The 20,303-nt window shown below is 36.4% G+C and overlaps 1 protein-coding gene across 1 annotated transcript; it reads left to right on the top strand.

The window, feature by feature from the left end:
• Window positions 1-1,319: 1,319 nt before the first annotated feature.
• LOC107093390 (protein eva-1 homolog C-like) lies at window positions 1,320-16,257 on the top strand. The gene is made up of 8 exons (XM_015388427.1): window positions 1,320-1,452; window positions 9,937-10,142; window positions 10,216-10,339; window positions 12,197-12,349; window positions 12,474-12,617; window positions 12,700-12,771; window positions 12,859-12,939; window positions 15,831-16,257. The coding sequence occupies exons 1-8, from the start codon at window positions 1,320-1,322 to the stop codon at window positions 16,214-16,216; spliced, it is 1,299 nt and encodes a 432-aa protein (XP_015243913.1). The 3' UTR covers window positions 16,217-16,257.
• Window positions 16,258-20,303: the final 4,046 nt, after the last annotated feature.

The raw sequence follows: 20,303 nt of genomic DNA, 5'->3' as shown, positions 1-20,303 counted from the left end.
TTCACAAACCAAGTAGAGGGAGGATCTGCAGAGAAATGGGGCGGGAACAGCAGAGTCTCACTCTCTTATATGAGGAGAAGGCTTAAAATAGTTTCCTTGCTTATTGTGATACACAGGAACTGATAAGGAGAAGTGACTCAAAACATAAAAAAAGACATCAACACCCTTACACAACGTGAGCTGTAAAGAAAATAGGAAATAAACGAGTAATTACCTCACCTATTAAAGATATATCCCATCTGCTTTGGATACAGGAAAGTAAATAAAATCTCCACTTTATCCCATTTATCTTCACATGTGATAATCTGAGAAACACAAGTGGATACATTTTGAGATAACTGTTAATTCTTTCCTTGAGCCACAAGATTTTCACATTCTTTAGAGTGATCATGCTTCATGGTTTTGTTGGGACTCTGCTTTTTCATTTGGGGTTACTGAAATGTTGGAGTAATGAGCACAAACACAGTACGCTTTGGGTAAACATTAACAGAGACATTAACAAATGAGAACACCTTACTTTTTAATCAATTTGAATGGTTTTTAAATGGTTTGAAGAAATAATTTGGCCAAATCTCATCCACCATAAGTGGCTGCAGTTCATAGAGTTCCTCATGGTTTGGTTTGTAGCACGGTTTAAATGTTTCCACCTTTATTGTTGGATTCCTATCAAAATAAACTAATAAACTGTATTCATATTTTTAACTATTTTCAATCATGCTTCGGGTTAATGTTACTTAAGTAAAAGAGGAATTAATCCAGAGAAGTTTGCACATCTGTCTTTAAATGTGTGTTTATGTAATGTTTGCTTTGTGACCAACCCTAATAATTACCCTTCCTATTTTGAAATACTGATTTAATTTAGTGTTCTGAAGCTGTGATACAGAGCCTGAATATTTTTTTTGTATGTTTCAGTGTGTTAAAATCCTTATAAAAACAGCAAAAAAAAAAAAGTTTATTTACGTTTAGTTTATGATTAATTTTTCTTTTTTATATCATTTGTCTTATGTTATATTCCCTTTAAGGGTCGATAAAGACAAGATCTGCTGTTTAACTGTTGAAGCAAATTAGATATTTCATTCAAAAATATTTTACTATAGATTTCCACTTTTTTTGTTTTACTCCTCTAAACTCTTTTTGTTTTGTTTTTTTTAGATAATTTGATTTGAATTATATGTTTGTACCGTAACCTTGGGTTCAATATTCGAGGGTTCAGTGAATATTGATTCCGTGGGCTCATTTAAAGGAACCATCATATCTTTGTCCTACTGTAGCAGGATTCTGGTTCTCACTAACAGGAGATTTATGCTTTTGGTGAAGGAATGGGGGACCTGATCATTCAGTATCAGGCGGTCTACCTACAGCCATACTATCTAGGTCATGAAGGGAAGAGAAAGAATGAGATCAAGGATGCATACAGCTGGAATGAACTTCCTGAAGGGACTTGGAGTCTTGGTCAGCTGAGGTAGATCAAGCATTTGCTCAGAAGGCCCTGGACAGAGTACTTCAAGTCATTTCCCATTAGAAGGAGGACTGGGGGACGACACAGGAGGAAATACCGGTATGTCTCTCTTTGCCTAAGAACATACCCAAACAAGCTGGAGGAGGTATTTGTGAAGAGGGAAGTGTAGAATTAAACTGTTTCTCCTTTGACCCACTCACAAATAAAACATAAGATGGCTACAAGAACAAGTATACTCAAATATTTTCAAACTCAACATAAGAAATTCAGTCTGTATCCAGCCATTCTTGTTGGATCTGATTGTCCTTGATACACACAACCAGTTTAAATTGTAAAAGCCAAGATGCTAAATCTGGGTTCACAGAAAACCCCCTTCTAATATTTGGCTGTTGTTGTTTACAACTTAGGAGAGATATATTTCTACCGTGTTAGCCTTTACCTGAGAGCATTAGGCCATCCAGCTGCTGCCTCTGTGTTTAGCAGATTTCTGAGTTTTCTCTTTTTAATAGTTAAGTGATGCATAGATTTTTATAGATTCAATATTGTCAGTTGTAAATACAAGTTGGTATCATCGATTGAATTGCAAATCAAACATGAATGAACAGAGGGTCTATCATATAGAACAGGGGTAACCAATTAAAAATGAGCAGGGTCTGAATAATTAAAATCAACAACCAGTAAAGGTCTGGAGACATTTTTAATCATAATAAAACTGTTAATTTAAACAGAATTTAATACTCAAATAAATTAAGGTGCTTATGCATCCATGTTATACATTGCACATCTTTAGATCTGTAAAAAGAACTCCCAATAAAGGCAAACAGTGATTCATATTTACAGAGGCTTCCCTAGAAGTTGAATCAACACTTCAAAATTTGCTGTGTGCAAGCATCAACAGTAGGGTTTTGAAATGTATTCTCTGAGCTACGGGGAGCCAGTGAAAGGACATCAGCACTGGGCTGGTGTGTTCTACTACTGGGAGCAGCCTTCTGCCGAGGCACGCTGGAAGTTTGAGAAGACAGAAGCGGACACACAAAATTAACAGAAGCAACGATCCATGTTATTCCATATAATTGTTTTCAGTGTTACAGAAGGTAACAGTTAATAATTCCCTAGGTTACTCCTTCTATGAAAGAAACATGCAGATGAGGTCTGTGTTGGTGGTCAGACCCAAAAAGGATGAAAAAAAGCACATACAGTTAGTCACAGATAAAGCTGAGCTCAAAGCTATATGTAGGAACCAAGCCAGCTGAAGTTACAATAATGACAAAATAGCACAGATAACATAAAGTTTGAAAGAGAAAAATGTAGAATAGATGTATGTTGTAGCACAGTGAGATAAAGTGGACCCTATGTCCTCCAGCAGCCTCAGCATTTAGCAGCATAACTATGTATGATTTTAATCTCTGACTGCCATGTGGGAGACCTGGGTCTGAATCTTGGTTGCAACAGGAATGACCTCCGGCAAGAAAAGTGTAACAAATAAGTGATAATCACTTCCTGTGGAAAAATAAGAGAAAAGCCAAAAGGAGACAGGCAAGATTATCACCTTGTGAAGGGAAATTAGTTAAATCGCTGCCATCTGCAAAGTGAAACCAGTTATAGTTGCCATCTTGGTTTATCTTAAATTGATATTTATGGGTATCTAGGGGCCAGATACAAAAGCTCCCCTCTGGGGGTCAAGTGGAGTCCATGCCTCAAAGACTCAAAATGGGAGACAACCCACGATAAAGCAGGTGTGCATAGTTTCAGTTTATTCTGTTTTGTTCAATACATGAAAATGTCTTCTCTAGTTCTCCTTTTTTTCTTTTGAGTAATGTACTGAAACCTGTTGGGGATTCCCTTAATGTAGTGTAACTAAAAAGACTAGGTGCTTTTTTCTTTCTGACCTTCTCCTTGATTTCCTGTAAAGTGCAGCTATTACTATTCATATATAAATTGTTTTTTTAACAAAATAAAATCAGCTCAGTATTGTAATCATCTGTGAAAACTTGTGATATCTTGTTGAAGATGAATGTGGCTAAAGGCTGCTGACTTCAGTACTCGTGTTTTTTGGGAAATGGTCTCATTTACACAAAACTGTGGAAGGGAAACTTTACCACAAAATCCCCCATTATGGGAAATACTTCCCTGAAGAAATGTGTCCAACAAAAGAGAAAGATTGTGAAATCCATTTTGAGGAACTTGAAAACACATGTAGTGAATATATTACTTGGAGCTGCCTATTTAGTTGGCAGGCCAGACAGGGTTGGGGGGGGTTCATACTTTTTTAAAGCTTGAAGAGCAAATAAACAAAATATCACAATTACGGTAGATAAATTGTGTAGGAAAATCTAAGCGAAGTATCCTCCTTATTCAACTCTTCTGCTAAGAGAGGTGATGACCTGAAATTTTGAAACCGTCTTGACCCCAGGTTTTCTTTCTTCTCTCCATTGGTGCATTCTCGGCAGGCGCTTCCAAGGAACGATAAATTTTTTATCCATACTCCCTCTGGGAGGCAAAAGGAATTTCGGCGCACGATGTGATGGGAGTATCCCTCCCACATGTGGACATCGTTTAAATGTTTAAGAGTGTGTTTCTCTCTAAGAGCAATCTGTCTCCATTTGTTAACTGCTGGTCCAGCAAAGCAAGTGTTTATTTAAACCTGTGGGATAAATGATTCAAATGATTGGTCAGAAGTTCATTTTTAATTCTCATGTTTGTGTTTAGGCTGCTTCTGGTTTGGTTGCCATGAACAGAGTTCATTTGCCTTTAGTTCTATTTGATTCCTTTCAATTATTTTCTTTATGTACAGTAGTTCAACATGAGATGTTTTTCATGAATCCCTGCTGAACTTGTCATGTTAGGAAAGTATTTTGCTGTATTTTACTTCCTCTTCTCTACGAAAAATAAAGGAAAGCCCCTGTGCCATGGAGAAAGTAACACATATCTTCTCCCTCAGAGCAGCTGGAAGTGACCTCTTGGAAAAAAAAAACAGAGTCTTATCTCCCTAAACAGGACCCTAACAGGAGAGAATGGAGTCCTCCACACACACTGAGTCATGAAAGTCCGGTATTAAGCAACACCCTATTTTTTTTATATTTTCGCATTCTTTTTGTTAAGATGGCTGATTTGATTTAATGTTTTCACTGTCTTAGGGTCAGAAACCAAGGGAACAGAGGATAAACTTCACATAAATGCCCTGCCCTACTAATTAAACAGTGACACCACCTACCCCCTATTTCAACACTGATATTTATTTATATTCCTAAGACTTGCTAATCTAAGGTAAACCTGCAACACATGAGTCACTTTCAAAGGAATTTTTAACACCATTAACTATATCAAACAAACACTAATGTATGAATAAATTGAGTCACATTCCTCACTAAGTGGTTGCTAAGCTGCAAAAAGCATTAAACAGAGTGACAGAATCAATCATTAGAATCTCATTTATCTCATTTTATCAAGTTTTCTTGATCTGAAGATGTCCAAAAATGATTAACCCAATATTGCAGAGTATGTGATATACCCTAATGGATTTGGTCTTTTAACACCTAATAAAAGAGCTCTGAATATCCTTTGCACAAAAGTGGCCTTGTTCTACCAGGTTGAACTCCACCTGGCCATGTTGTTTAGAAACAGGATTTTTTTCCCTAAAGAATTGGAATAATTCTTTAGGAACAAGATCTGTTTCCATTGTATCACTGGTTTTTCAAACAACAATATCCTTCTATTTCTTCACTTGGAATCAGAAGACCATCCGACTTGAGTGATGGAGTACACACACACATATATATATATATATATATATATATATATATATATATATATATATATATATATATATATATATATATATATATATATATATATATATATATATATTATATATAAAATTATTAGCAAAAAAATAAAATAAAATCACCACTCTCCCTCTTTTTTAATCATAATTGCATTTAGACAGTTTCAGTGTTGGTGACGATCTTAACAGGAAGATGGCCCTATTTTACATTCTGCTTAGAGTTCTGTGCCACATACCGACAAGCTGTGTACTGATATAAAAGTTTCAAATCCACTTTCAAATATGTCACCTTGCTAACGTCCTGTAACAGTGGGCTGTGCTGCAGGCCAACTTTGAGAAAACGTCCTTTTTGTAGAGCTGAGTTTTGTTTACCTCTGTTCTACAGCTGAAGATATTCATATCTTTTTAGATTTATTTGGATTTGATAAGTGTTAAATTTTTTCACTAAGTAGATCTGTATCTGTCTTGTCCCCTGTCTATTTAATTTGGATTTAGTTTTCATTTTATATCAGCTCCTCATCCTGTGCTTGTTCCCACATCACTGACAACTTTCTTTTTTAATCTTTCATTTTCTTTCACTCCACACAGGATCCTACTGGTGTCAGCCTCCAAATATCTAGTTCTTGTTCTTTCTTGTTTTGTTTGGTCTTTGAATTTCTTTAAAAAAAAAAAGGTTATTTTTTGGAAGAGATTAAATTCAGATGTATGAACAACCTTCTGATTGCTCTTAAGAGCCAGCAAGTTAAAGTTAAAGCTTGGATGAAATATGTTTTTGTAAAATGGGCTCTAATATAATTTTTTGAAGGTGGTTAATCTAAAACATCTTGGATAAAAGATGTGTGGTAAGGATGCAGTCCTATGACTTATGCGAAAGAGAAACAGTACACTAAAGCAAAAGTGAAATGAGAGAGAGAAAGAACTTTCATTCCCTTGCCTCTTCTTGTACCTACAGGAAAATCTGCATCTTGATTCATAAGTGAAGAACTACATTTTTATGTTATGAAAGAAAAACTATAACACTATGCCAAAAAACATAATAGACTAAAACAAGTTAATTCAAAAATTCTAATGGAAAATTCAGGTAGTAATTTTTGTAAGATAAACAAAATTCACTTTTCAGCATATTTCTTCCCACAACACCGCAATGTTTCTCAATAACTAATTAGATTTTTTTCACTTACTGACAAACACAGAAGCTTGCAAACATTTTTTCAGTATTTTGCAGAATTGCTTTTAAACTGTATGACCTGCACAGTAAATCCCACAGTGTTGAATATGTAGTGTGTAAGTACATTGACTCTGTAAGAGTTATTACTACAACAACTAGACTAAAATATACATTACATAGATTTCTAATTTAACACTAATTCTGAGTTGGACAAAATGCACGCCTAAAGTGTTGCTTTTATACTGCAATATTTACTGTGTGGGTAAAATAATGTGGTGTTCTGTTTGACAGAACTTTGGCCCATCCTGACACACCTGCTGCAGCCAACTAGAGGTTTGTAAAACACACCTTTTCAGCTGAGATCATATTCTTTAGAACATTAACCTTTATATGCTTCATACACAATTTCACCATTTTGGCCTCATCATACAGAAAATGGTGATTTAGCCAATTTTAGCTAGGTTTTAACCCTCCATGTGTTTAAGATGTTTAATATTTTTGCAAAATGTTTTTTTTTCTTCATGTGTTTAGCTTTTGCAGAGTGTCTCCATAAAGTTAAAAAAGTTAAAAAACAAACCAGCCTCTGCAAAGGGGAGCCATTTGGATCATTGTCCAGTATCATTGGCCCGTATCGGGTCTTACAGGCCAACAACAACCTCAACGACTCCCCATTAATAAGGGATGGAACTGTTTTTTTCGTTTCAGTTTGTGACCTGTCATAGAGAGGATCTTTGCTCCTGGTTGGCCTGAGAACGTTTCTCAATCCAGATGACTATGTATGTAAAGAGGCAAAGGATTATCTCTCTTTGCTGGATGATTACCCTTGATGGTATTCCAGCCAAAAACCTAAACCAGGAATTTCCTTCTTGTGGAAATTTGTCTTCTTGTGAATCTTGTGGATGTCCAGGAAAGGACCAACCAGAACATTCAACTTACTTATGCAGCTACCCGCTTCCAGATACTTGGTGCTTTTTGTAAATAAAGCATTAAAATTCCCTGGTTCTCCGTGTGTTTCTGCATTTGGAACAAAAAACTACAAACCAATATGACAATTGTCTGATTTTAACTGCATGTTCTGCATTAATGATCACTCATGCATGGGGGTGTTTTCCTTTTCCTTGTTGTTCTTTTTTTTTTTTTTTGTTGCAGATACAAAGGCATCATTGAGCCTTTTCCAAACACAATAACCCATTTCGTCAAATCCCAGTGCTCTGTTGCTGAACACTAACAATGCCAGAAACATGGAGTTTCTTTATTCTTACATGCTTCTTTTTCTTTTTCTGGCTCTGAAGACACCCGTTGCACATTTGGCACCTGATTTCTCTCGTAAGTTCCTCCTTTTTTTTTTATGTGTGAGAGAAAATTGCTGATACGTGATTTTCCAATTGTATTGGCTTCCACAACAGGAAGCTCCAGAAAGATATTTCCTAATAACACGCACATCCTTCTTTCGAAGCAGCAGCTTATTCTGCAGTTGAGATACGAAAATGAGGGAGGACAAGTCTGCAGAAAACGTTAGAGAATACAACCAAATATTTAGCATTGAGGTGTTTTTTTTTGGGGGTGCAGTAAAACATATGTTTTTTTTGGTTCTAGTATTGATATTGTAAAACAATTGTTTTGAACTTAATGTATTTGATAATAGTTGATAATTTTGTCTGGTTTCAGGCTAATAATAGCTCTTTGTGAATAAGTGCCTGGTACAGCCTGAGATCTGCAAACAGAGAGGACACAATGCCTTTTATAAAGCTTTCATATTTCTTACCTTTTCTACATTTTGTTATACTGCAACCTTAAAATTAAGTTGTATTTTAATAAGGTATTATAAGGTAGATTTGCAAAAACAGAATATTTATGGAAAGAAAATGACACAAAAATAAAACTTTAAAAATGTGACCTGTATTTGTATTCTACCCTTAAACCATTAAATACAATCAAGTGGATCAAACTGCCTTCCACCTGTTCATGAGGGGTCTCACACATTTGCAAAATGATTGCCATTTTTTTTTATTTCATGTCTTCTTCTTATTATTAGAAAAATCCTTTTAATAATGTATAAATAGATAAACTTCAGAGGAAATAAAAATATTGATAAAGGTATGGTATGTGCACATGAACGAACAGACATTAATTTTATACGTAAAAAGAAGAAAAAAGATAAGTTGTGATAGGGCAAATATCTTTAATTTTGCTTAAAAGCAGAATAGCTGTCTAATCTGTATCTGTGGCCACTGGAAAGTCAATTCTTTTGTATCCAGAATGTGTGAGTTCAGCAGAGATGCTCCAAGACCTGTACAAGTCCTTTTTGAAAGAAATGTTAACTTTGATAATCTTCTCTGCAGATCTTATTGTTTGTTGCAGTTTAGACCTGTCCTGTTTTATGCACTAGCCAAACCCTACATGTAGAAGATGAGCAGCAGTTCTTGTGGAGGGTTTTATTTCTTGAGTGACAGCAGGTAGGACAGTCTCTTCTGAGCCTTCTTCTGAACACTGGCTGTGTGCGACCAGCTCAGGTCCTGAGAAAGGTTTGCTCCTAGGAGGTGGAGGTGATCCACAGTAGAACCAGTCTTGTTAAATGTGGTGAGGGGAGGCAGTATGAGGGAAGTTCTCTGGAAGTTCATCTTTATTTCCTCAGTCTTTAATGGGTATAGATCCAAATGGTTCTGAGTGCACCAGTAGACCAGCTGATACTATCTGTCATCAGGCAGACTAAACACTTCCCTGGAGGAGATTAGAGAACTTCAGGAGTTTCAAAGACAGGTCCACGAAGGAATGAGGTGTAGTTATTTGAGTACAGAGAGAATTGAAGCGTGGAGGGGACACACCCATGGGTGGTGACCCATATTCTTCCAATTTTCAATCATTTGCTACTTTGTGTTATCCTATCACATAAAATCTCTATAAAACACAGAGGTTTGTCGTGACACTGTAACAAATGTGAACAACTCTTGTGAGGCGACACCCGTGTCCTCTAGAAGTGATTCATTGTTCACTAAATCTGGACCACAGTCCTGGAGTTTTTCCGCTCTAGTAAAGGTGGATCCCTTATGAGAACATCAGACAAACTGTACACTCACAAGAGACGGGGGGACTGTGCAGGAAATACAAATGGGAGTGGACTCTTAGCTTGGTGTCTTTGTGTTGCTGTAAAACATGATTGTCTGTGTGGTCATAGTCCAAACATTGTCTTGGAAAGCTACACCCAGAGACGGAGACCCAGGGACACCACCCTGTCCACAAGCGGAAGCAGGAATGACTCATATGTAGTCTAAAATAAAATAAAAGGAAAACCTTATTTTATTTCAAGTGTATAAACCATATTTTTTTTAAACATAAGATTAGTTGATTGAAATGTATAATACATACATTATCTAAGTACAAACACATGCAAAATGAGTCCCATTCATGCCTTACAGATCACTAGCTGGTTAAAGGGGCCTTTTTAATTTATAAAAAATTGATTAGACTTATTCTTAGGTGGAAAGATTGGAAAGATGATGTTATCCCATCATATGTGGCTTTCAGTGTATCTCCACAGTATTCTAAAGAACCACACGGCCCACGCTTGTGACGGAGACCTGCTTGTCATCAAGTGTCCTGCCAGGACATCTGTAGCTGTCCTATCAGCCTTCTACGGAAGACGTGTTCCTTATAAACACTTATGTCCTGCAGCAAGCATAAACGACACAGTGGAGGAGGACACAGATTGCACTTCTTCAACTGCTTTAGAAGTAAATGAGACAAAAGTAAATCATTTAATCATGTGGAATAAGGCCGTCAACAGATGTTTTCTGGCTGTTGCAGAAGGTACTATCAGAGTGTCAAGATGAGCGGACCTGTCACCTACCCGTCCTCGCTCAAGTGTTCGGACCAGATCCCTGTCCTCTCACCACCAAGTACCTCTTGGTGTCCTACAAGTGCAGACCAGGTACTTCAATTAGCATAAAGGTTTAAAACGAACTGGTAAGCATATGCTTTCTTTATTTGGTTCATCCCTATATATATATATATATATATATATATATATATATATATATATGTATATATATATACGTATATACTTGAGTAATATANTATATATATATACGTATATACTTGAGTAATATACATTCATATGAGGATTTGCTAGCCGCTTACAGAGGTTTTAATTATAATCAAATTAAACAAATTTGAATAATTATTTGTGCATAATTCTGAGTAAAGTAATAAATCTAAATATAAGCCACAAATCAAGAGGCCTTCCAAATTTGAACACTTGAAGTTAATCACCAAAGATGAATGAAAAAAATCTGTTCTGGTTGAATGAAAATGTTTGAGATTTAAATCTGCCAGAATTGTGAATCATTCTGTATGGTATCTGGGTATGAACTGATAATGAGAATATGTTGGGTCATTACATATTTTGAAGAAAGTTTTGATGTATGTTTTCACTTTTACAATTCTGTTTTCTTTTTCACATCAGAAAAATCCTGATACTTTAGTAGAGATGTGCAGACCTTTTATTTATACAAAACTCAAAGTCACTAAATGTACACTTCTGAAATAATTGGCAAAGATCCAAATTTACTTATTTAAACTCTTAACACTATAGCTGACTTTTGTTGTTGTTGTTTTTGTCGAATATTTCTATATTTTTTTTAGCTTTTATATTATTAATAAGGCAATATTGTCTTATTGTTCTTACTCCAAAACAATCCCTTCTTTGAGGTTAATGAAAATCTTTATGAGTATACATTTGATCATTACATTTAAATTAAAGTTATTGATAATGCTACTTAATAGAATAGAATAAAAAAAAATCCCTTTCTTGTACCACAATGGGTAAATTGTAGTGTTTACAGCAGCAAAGGTTGTAGTAGAAGTGGTCACACAATGTGCACCTTCGAAATTGTATGAAAATAACAGATAGGAAAATAAAACCAACATTCTGTTGTGAAGCTATGGTATGAACCACCCACCTTATCAGAGCATCAAACTATCGACCGCCCTGGCCCCCACCAGAAAAAACGTTAATTCCCAGAGAACATCCACAGGAAGTGGTGAAGTAGGCCTGAGGTCCACACCCAGTATCATTCAGGATCTGGTGCATACTTCCTGAAGCCAGACGCCAGAGGACACCCAGAGCTGTCCCATTGGTCAGTGGGTCAGAAATCCTTTGGAGGCATAGGCAGATTTTTTTCTCTTACTTAACCAAAACTCTGCGACAATCATCTTCTTACTCTATGTATGGCTGTGTATGTCCATCCATCCATTTTCTGTCACTCTTATCCCAAGAGGGGTCGCGAGGGATGCTGGTACCTGTGTTGCTTATAAACATGGGTACACCCTGGACAGGTTGCAAGTCCATCCCAAACAGCACACACAACTATTCAAATACACCTAAGGAGAATTTAGAGAAGCCAATTAACCTAACAGTCATGTTTTTGGACTGTGGGAGGAAGCCGGAGTACCGGAGAACATGCAAACTCCATGCAGAAAGACCTTCTTGCTGCAAAGCAGCAGTGCTACCCACTGCGCCACTTAGCAGCCCTGGCTGTATATGTAAGCTATCTATTTTGCTTTTCTTTAACACAATTTAGCAGTGAAATAATCCTATTATCAGTCCTTTATTTTCCTTTACTTTCTGTTTTTAGCTGCTATTTGCATCGTGTTTACGGTGGTATTATTAGATACATTTTTTTTTATTGATTTCCTTTCAATGTATGAACCTGTACTGAACCTTGGCCACTTTGTTTTTTATTTCTTTTTATAAATTTTTTTTTTTTTTTTTTTTTTTTTTTTTTAGAATACCATCACACAAGACTTGTGTGTGAAAATGAGCGTCTGAGGCTGTCCTGTAAAAATGAGACTGTTCTGGCCATCTACTCGGCTACGTTTGGCCACCTCCTCCACGGGAGTCCCAACTGTCCTGAGGAACCCAGATCAAAGTCTGACATGGGTCTGAAACACACATCCATTGGCAGACAGTGGAACAGAAACTACATTGGGGAATTTTACTTGTGATGCTGTTTGATCAGAGCTAAGAAGTGATTTCTATTAGTCCATATCTGTGTTTGTTTTAGAGTGTTTGTCAGCTGTGGCTGTAAGGAAGGTGTCCCGCAGATGTCACGGAAGAGAAAACTGTTCAATTTTTGCAGATACTCAAACCTTTGGGGACCCCTGCTTTCCTGGCACCAGGAAACACCTGCGAGTCTCCTTCACTTGTGGTAAATAACAGATTATAGATCAATATCCACAGCTAATAAAATATGGCCTTCTCCTACATGTAACATCTAACTTTCTCTTCAGTGCCCAGATATCTGCTTGAAGACATGGGTCGAGGGTCAACAGATCCTTTCATGATCTCAGACATCACACATGGTGAGGCACTAAATATATTCTCATTGGCTTCATTGTGTGAGGTATCCGGCTGACTGGTCTCTGAGCCCAGACCCCTCTCACCTGCAGGCGGATGGTACACTGGCCCCACCTACTGGTCTCAAAATGTCTTCTTAAACAACTGCCTGGAGATCATTGAAAAATTATTGGGTATGTCCTCTGTTGCCTGAGATGCCAGTCTGGACTCAAGTTGATTTTAAACAAATGGCCCATACATCTGATCATTAGTGTAAAACAAAGGGCAAATATACGACAATAGTTTATTACACAAACAAAAAAAAGTTTTGTTAATTGACTAACTGGGAACTCCTATTAAGTAAAAAAATATGCCTGCATAATATAATGGATTTTCATAGCAAAACACTAAATGGATGGACCTTCAAGTAAATACGAAGAAAAAACAAACAAACTTGCAACTGCCATCCACTCAATTGGGATAATCTGTTCCCGAGACAACACTAGTCATGTTACACTCAATGAACCTGACCTTGAACGAAAAAGTGTTGAGAAGAAAGAAGATGTTAGTGGAAAGACAAAAGATGCAATGCATAGAGTGTGCCAAGAATAAAGTCAGTAAGTGGACATACCATGTGGAGGGGGAGCTCTGGCCAAAAGACAGTGATCATACAAAATACAACATATTGTGAAGAAAATACCCTGCAATTCACCCTGAATACACTATGTGAAACATGGCGGGGGTAGAGTCATGCTGTGGGGTTGTTGTTTTATAGGCCTGTAAGGGGATACTGTTCAAATCTGATGTGATTTCACATGAAATCACTATAAGTAAAGTGTGTTATTGTAATGTTACTGCATAGTCAAGGCCTGTGAATGTTTGTCTCTGTTGTTATTATTTCTCCATTGTTCACTATGTCAGCATCGTCCTGACTAGAGCTGAACGATTCTGCCAAAATCAAAATTGCAACTATTTTTGAGCAAAGTTGTGATTTTATTTGGATTTTAATTTATGCTAACCCCAAACTTAAGGTTTTTTTTTTCACCCCCGGTTTTCAGTTTTTGAAAGCCTGCTTACCCAGAGTCCATTGTTGTAGGACTTTACTGTAGTCTTTGAATGAAAAAGTTCTTACTTCTACTTGCGTGCAGACCTGCATGCTAACCGCAAAAATATCTACCCACTTCAAATGTTTTAAGCCACATAAATGACTGGAGTGAGATGTGTTGTGTATCTTGTTAAGTATAGTGAGTGTCTTTGCGATTGGAAAATTGCGTTTTCTTTAAATTTCGATTATATTGCAAATGCAATTAATTGCCCAGCCCTAGTCCTGACCCATTTAGTTCTTTACTTTAGCAATTTCCCCCATTATTTTTACTTTTCTTCTTATCTTTTTTTGTTAAATATTTCTTTGCATTTCCGTTCACATATAACAAACTTTGGTTAAGTCTAGAAATCTCCCTGAACATTTGTTTTTTAAAAACATTAAATTTTTTTTTGTAAGATGTACAAGGGGTAAGGTGGTTGTCCTATTGGGTCTGAAACATTTCCCACAAGTATATTAAGTTTCTTAGTATAATTATCGAGCGTCTTATGGAATAACTGTAAAATTTTAGAAATTGTGACAATGTTGAAATGGGTCTATAATTTGTCATTCCTGTTTATCTCCATTTGCAAACTTCATTCAATCTGGGAATATCCCTGACTGCAGAGACAGGCTAAATATGTGGTCAATGTTTGAAAACGAATTTAATACTTTATTTTTAACATTGACATATCCAAGCTGTTCCAGCCAGCTGACTGTGTTGCCTCACTTTTTCTGACAATTGTAAAGATTTCACTTTCCTCAATAGCTTGAAAATATAGTTTTATGTTAAAATTTTGAGCTGCAGTTTGTCTTAGTCCAATAAACCAGAATCTTTTCTCACTGTGTTTGCAGTTGAGTTTGGTCAATCTGGTTACGACATGTTAACCAGTTTATTGTTTCTTTTAATTTGGAGTTATCTTCATTCTTTCCTTTGTGTTAATCCATTGCATGATTTGATCACTTATCAAGCTCTGGTATCTCATGATTCCCTTTTGCCTGTTTTTGAGATTTACTCAGTTTGATAAGGACTTAACAGTTTCCAGTCCAGGTGTATTGAATATATTTTTTTCTGAATCTTTGTTTCTCTTGCAATTGCAACATTTTCTTAATGATGTGCTCATTCAAAAAAAATAAATAAATAAAAAATACCAGATCCCTTTAATATTTTGCCATTCCTCAGCATCTCCATTTTGGACTTTTACTAACAAACTGAAGGGGGATATTTGGCTGTTTTCTGGGGCAGAATATGGGAAGCAGCAATGTACTTACAGTCTAATTTAATGTATTTGCTGTCAGAAAACTTGCCTACCAGTAGCTCAAGTGTAAGCACACCAGGATTAGAAGTAGTTATTTGCAGATTTTCATCTCCGTCATCAACACTTGCAGCTTGTTCATTGGTGTAATGTATTTGAAGTCTGGTTTGAAGGACATCATCCATTCTTGAATACTGTTCCAAAAAAACAATTTTTGCATTTCTTCATTTTTCTTGTCCTTGAGTTCTTCTAGTTCTACTTTTTATTATTTGATTTCCTCAATTTCCTTCAGTTCCATTAGGCCTCTATAATAATTTACCACTTTAGTCATTTCCTATGGTTTGAAGCCAAGTGATCTCTTAATCTCTTCAATATTTTCAGTCCAGTTTCCATAGTGTCAATATTCACTAATGACATATGCAAGTAAATGTACTTCAAAGTCTCCTCAGCTTCTGCTTCTCAGGGGTTTAGGCTGCAGCTTATCAAATGTGCAACTTGGTCAGCAAAAAACTAAATATTTGCATACTATTGTCCATCTCCTTTAGGTTAAATATAATATTTTGGTTTGATGCTGTCTTATTTTCTGGATATGTTTAGGATTGTGGAACTAAGCCATTTAACCTTTGACTTTTATAGCCCTGACATTATCTTAGGTAAAGCTATTGTTTTTTCCCCCCTCAGAATTAAACATTTCTTTAATGGGACCACTGTGTTTGTTTTATGACTGATGGACACTTTTTTCTTTCAGGTCTCCCAGAGAGAGTGGCTCTATACTTTGTCTCTGGCATCTGTGCCGGTCTGGTGTTCCTGCTCTGCCTGTTTGGGCTTCGCTCCACACTGGTGAGAGATGTCAAAGACCTGGTTTCTGACCTGAGCGATCAGCTGAAAGCCTCACGCAGGCAGCGCAAAGAGCTTATGGATGACCTCTTTGATGAAGATATCTCAGACACCTCCTCCTTCCGCCACCTCACGCAATCCTACCGTACCACGGAAACTTTTAGCCCGTCCACCATAACAGTAGAGCTGGTTGAGCGAGATGTGCAGCAGACAAGGGATCTTCCCAATGGAGACATCTGGCCACAGGTGGACTCCAGTCCCTATGCCATTCACAAGATTAAAACTTACAGCAACTGATTTAGTTCAGATTTTTTGGCCTAAAGGTGAAAAAGAATGGTAGTAACAAAAGGGAATTTTAAATTAATCTAAATTCCGCTTTGCATCAATTATGTTGAAGTAAAATCCCTATAAATAATATTGTGATTGATGCCTTTAAAATCTAAACTGGCCTTATGCTCTTCATTAATATTATTATATGCAAATTTTACACAATTTTAACAGTTATTTTAACATTTCCTAGACTAATATATGAACAAGAGGAAATAACTACAATACAATATATTTTGCAAGTTTTTCCACTTAGAATTCATGGAGGGGTCTGAAATTGTCAGCACAATGTATGAGTTTTTAACTATTTCTTTTCATGATACAACTGCAAATAAGTATTTGAACGCTGTCTATCGGCTAGAATTCTGACCCTCAAATACCTGTCAGGCTGCCTTCAAAATGTACAACTCTACTCCATTTATTATCCTAAATTAGACCATTTGGATGATCCAGAGGAGTCATGGGAGAAAGTCATGTGGTCAGACGAGACCAAAATAGACGTTTTTGGGGCATAATGCCACAAACCATTTTTGGAGGAAGAAAAATTATGAGTACCATACCAAGAACACCATCCCTACAGTGAAGCATGGGGGTGGTAGCATCATGCTTTGGGGGTAATTTTCTGCACATGGGACAGAGTGATGGCACTGTATGAAGGAGAGGATGATCGGAGCCATGTATTGGGATATTTTGGGGAACAACCTCCTTCCCTCACTTACAGCTTTGAAGATGGGTCTAGGCTGGAAGCACACAGCCAGGATAACTAAGGGGTGGCTCAAAGAAGCATATCAAGGTTCTGGAGTAGCCTAGCCAGTCTCCAGACCTAAACTCAATAGAGAATATTTGGAGGGAGCTCAAACTCCGCATTCCTCAATGACAGTCCAGAAACCTGACTGAAGATCCTTGTGGAGGAGTGGGCCAAAATTCCTCCTGTGGTGTGTGCAAACCTGGTGAAAAGCCACAGGAAACCTCAGATGTCTGTAATTCGAAACAAGGGCAATTTACATTGATTTTCTAAGGTGTTCAAATACATGTTTGCTGCTGTATCATACAAATAAATAGTTAAGAAAAATCATATATTCTGATTTTGTTTTAGAATATGTCTCTCACAGTCGACATGCACCTACAATGACAATTTCGGATCCCTCTATGATTTCTAAGTGGGAGAACTTGCTAAATAGCAGGGTGTTCAAATACTTATTTTCCTCACTGTATATGTATATAAACATCTTCAGTATTGGCATTACTAGACTTTCACTTTTGTTACTGTTAACCGCACCATATAGGCTCAGACAGATTAGAGTTTTTCCCATGTGTTTATGGTTAACTAAACTCTTTCTAAAAAGCTAAAAGATGGTCGATCAGAGTAGTGTCCTTATTACTTAAGCAGCAGCCATACTAGATGCATTGTTAATTCAACTTTATGTTTCTAAATGTGTTTATATTAACTGTATGTTTGTCTAAGTAAAACACCTTAACACCAAAGCAAATTCCTTTTCATTATAAAACAGTCCTTATTAAAACTTTATCTGATTCTGACTGATTTGTCGGCCCCTATGCTGCTGCATCAGACACAAGTCACCATGAAGGTNAAAATTTTGGTGTCGATCATTCGATTTCATCCTGGACACTACAGAAAATGGGCTAAAAGTGTTAAAAACCGTAATTTTCCTTTAAAAATCGTGGAGGGGTCTGATATTGTCATCACAATGTAGGATTTTTTAACAATTTCTTTGTATGATACAGCTGCAAATAAGTATTTGAACTCTGTCTATCAGCTAGAATTCTGACCCTCAAAGACCTGTCAGGCGGCCTTCAAAATGTACAACTCAACTCCATTTATTATCCTAAATTAGACCATTTGGATGATCCAGAGGAGTCATGGGAGAAAGTCATGTTGTCAGATGAGACCAAAATAGAAGTTTTTGGTCATAATGCTACAATTCTTGGAGAAAGAATGATGAGTACCATACAAAGAACACCATCCCTACAGTGAAGCATGGGGGTGATACAGTAGCATCATGCTTTGGGGGTAATTTTCTGCACATAGGACAGAGTGACGGCACTGTATGAAGGAGAGGATGACCGGAGCCATGCATTGGGATATTTTGGGGAACAACCTCCTTCCCTCACTTACAGCTTTGAAGATGGGTCTATTCTGGAAGCACACAGCCAGGATAACCAAGGTGGCTCTGAAAGAAGTATATCAAGATTCTGGAGTAGCCTAGCCAGTCTCCAGACCTAAACCCAATAGAGAATATTTAGAGGGAGCTCAAACTCCATGTTCCTCAATGACAGTCCAGAAACCTGACTGATCTAGAGAAGATCCTTGTGGAGGAGTGAGCCAAAATTCCTCCTGTAGTGTGTGCAAACCTGATGGAAAGCCACAGGAAACCTCAGATGTCTGTAATTCGAAACAAAGGCAAATAACATGGATTTCCAAGGTGTTCAAATACATGTTTGCAGCTGTATCAGACAAATAAATTGTTAAAAAAAATATATTGTGATTTTTGCATTTTGTTTAGATTATGTCTCTCATAATTGACATGCACCTACAATGACAATTTCAGACCCCTCCATGACTTCTAAGTGGGAGAACTTGCAAAAAAGCAGGGTGTTCAAACACTTATTTTCCTCACTGTATATGTATATAAACATCTTCAGTATTGGCAACTTTTGTTACTGTTAACCACACCATATAGGCTCAGACACATTGGAGTTTTTCCCATGTATTTATAGTTAACTAAACTCTTTCTAAAAAGCTAAAAGATGATGACAAAAGATGGTCGATCAGAGTAGTGTCCTCATTACTTTAGCAGCAGCCATATTACATGCATTGTTAATTCAACTTTATGTTTCTAAATGTGTTTATATCAACTGTATGTTTGTCTAAGTAAAACACCTTAACACCAAAGCAAATTCCTTTTCATTATAAAACAGTCCTTATTAAAACTTTATCTGATTCTGACTGATTTGTCGGCCCCTATGCTGCTGCATCAGACACAAGTCACCATGAAGGTTGAACAGCGCCATTTGGGGTAAAGTCACTAAATGTGTTCTGTTGGGTGCCATTCATTTTGAGAGTACACACTGTCTGTTTCAAGTGTGTGTGAATGTTATCTGGTTTGAAAAAAACAAAACACTTATCATCTACTGATAAGGTATAAATAGCATACTGGCCAGATAAAATGTTTGACGTAGGAATCTATGCTGCAGCAACTGACATATCTTCAGAGGTGTAAAAGTAGTAGTTCATTTACTCAAGTAGCTTTATAAATCCTACTGTTTAAAAACACTTTTGAAGAAGTTTGACTATCAATTTAAGCTTTTTACTCAAATAAAGGTGAAAAAGTAAAATTTTTAAAAGTACTTAAAGTATACAAGTAAAAGTAATGCAGTAAAAAACGTTAAGGACAGATGCTTTAAACTTTATACTGGTTACTGCATTATGCTATTAAAGAACAGTTTTCTACAATTCAGGATGAAAAATTCCTTATATGTAATTTTGCTATATTTGTAACTAATTGTAATAGTGTCAAATTTAACTTTGGATCATCATGATTTAGTTTGTGGTGAACAACAAGTTGGTGAAGCACCAAGTCCAACCACAAAGGAATATAATTGTCTGGATAAAGCTTATTAATATATATTTTTTTATATGAACAGGCAATAACAAAAATTAGCTTAAACTAACAACATCTATTTTTAAACGCAAGGAGTAGAAAGCAGAGATAATTGCAAAAAAAAATGTAATGAGTAGAAGAAAAAAGTTGTCTAGAAAATAATTAATCTAGTAAAGTATAGTCAAAATTTCTACTTAAGTAAGGTAATAAAGTATTTGTACTTTGTTACTTGACACCTCTTCATATCTTTGACACCTTTTACAACTTAAGTTTGAGCAAAAATATTTCAGCTTACTGCCTCGTAGGATGTGTTTATTTGCAAAGTCATGAAAAACAAATTGAACTTTTAGATATCTATCTATCTATCTATCTATCTATCTATCTATCTATCTATCTATCTATCTATCTATCTATCTATCTATCTATCTATCTAT

This window comes from Cyprinodon variegatus, unplaced genomic scaffold (genome assembly GCF_000732505.1).
Source record: "Cyprinodon variegatus isolate N-32 unplaced genomic scaffold, C_variegatus-1.0 Scaffold19, whole genome shotgun sequence".
Lineage (NCBI taxonomy): Eukaryota > Metazoa > Chordata > Actinopteri > Cyprinodontiformes > Cyprinodontidae > Cyprinodon > Cyprinodon variegatus.
The sequence above is the reverse complement of the archived record's forward strand: the minus strand, read 5'-3'. Positions and strand labels throughout refer to the sequence as shown.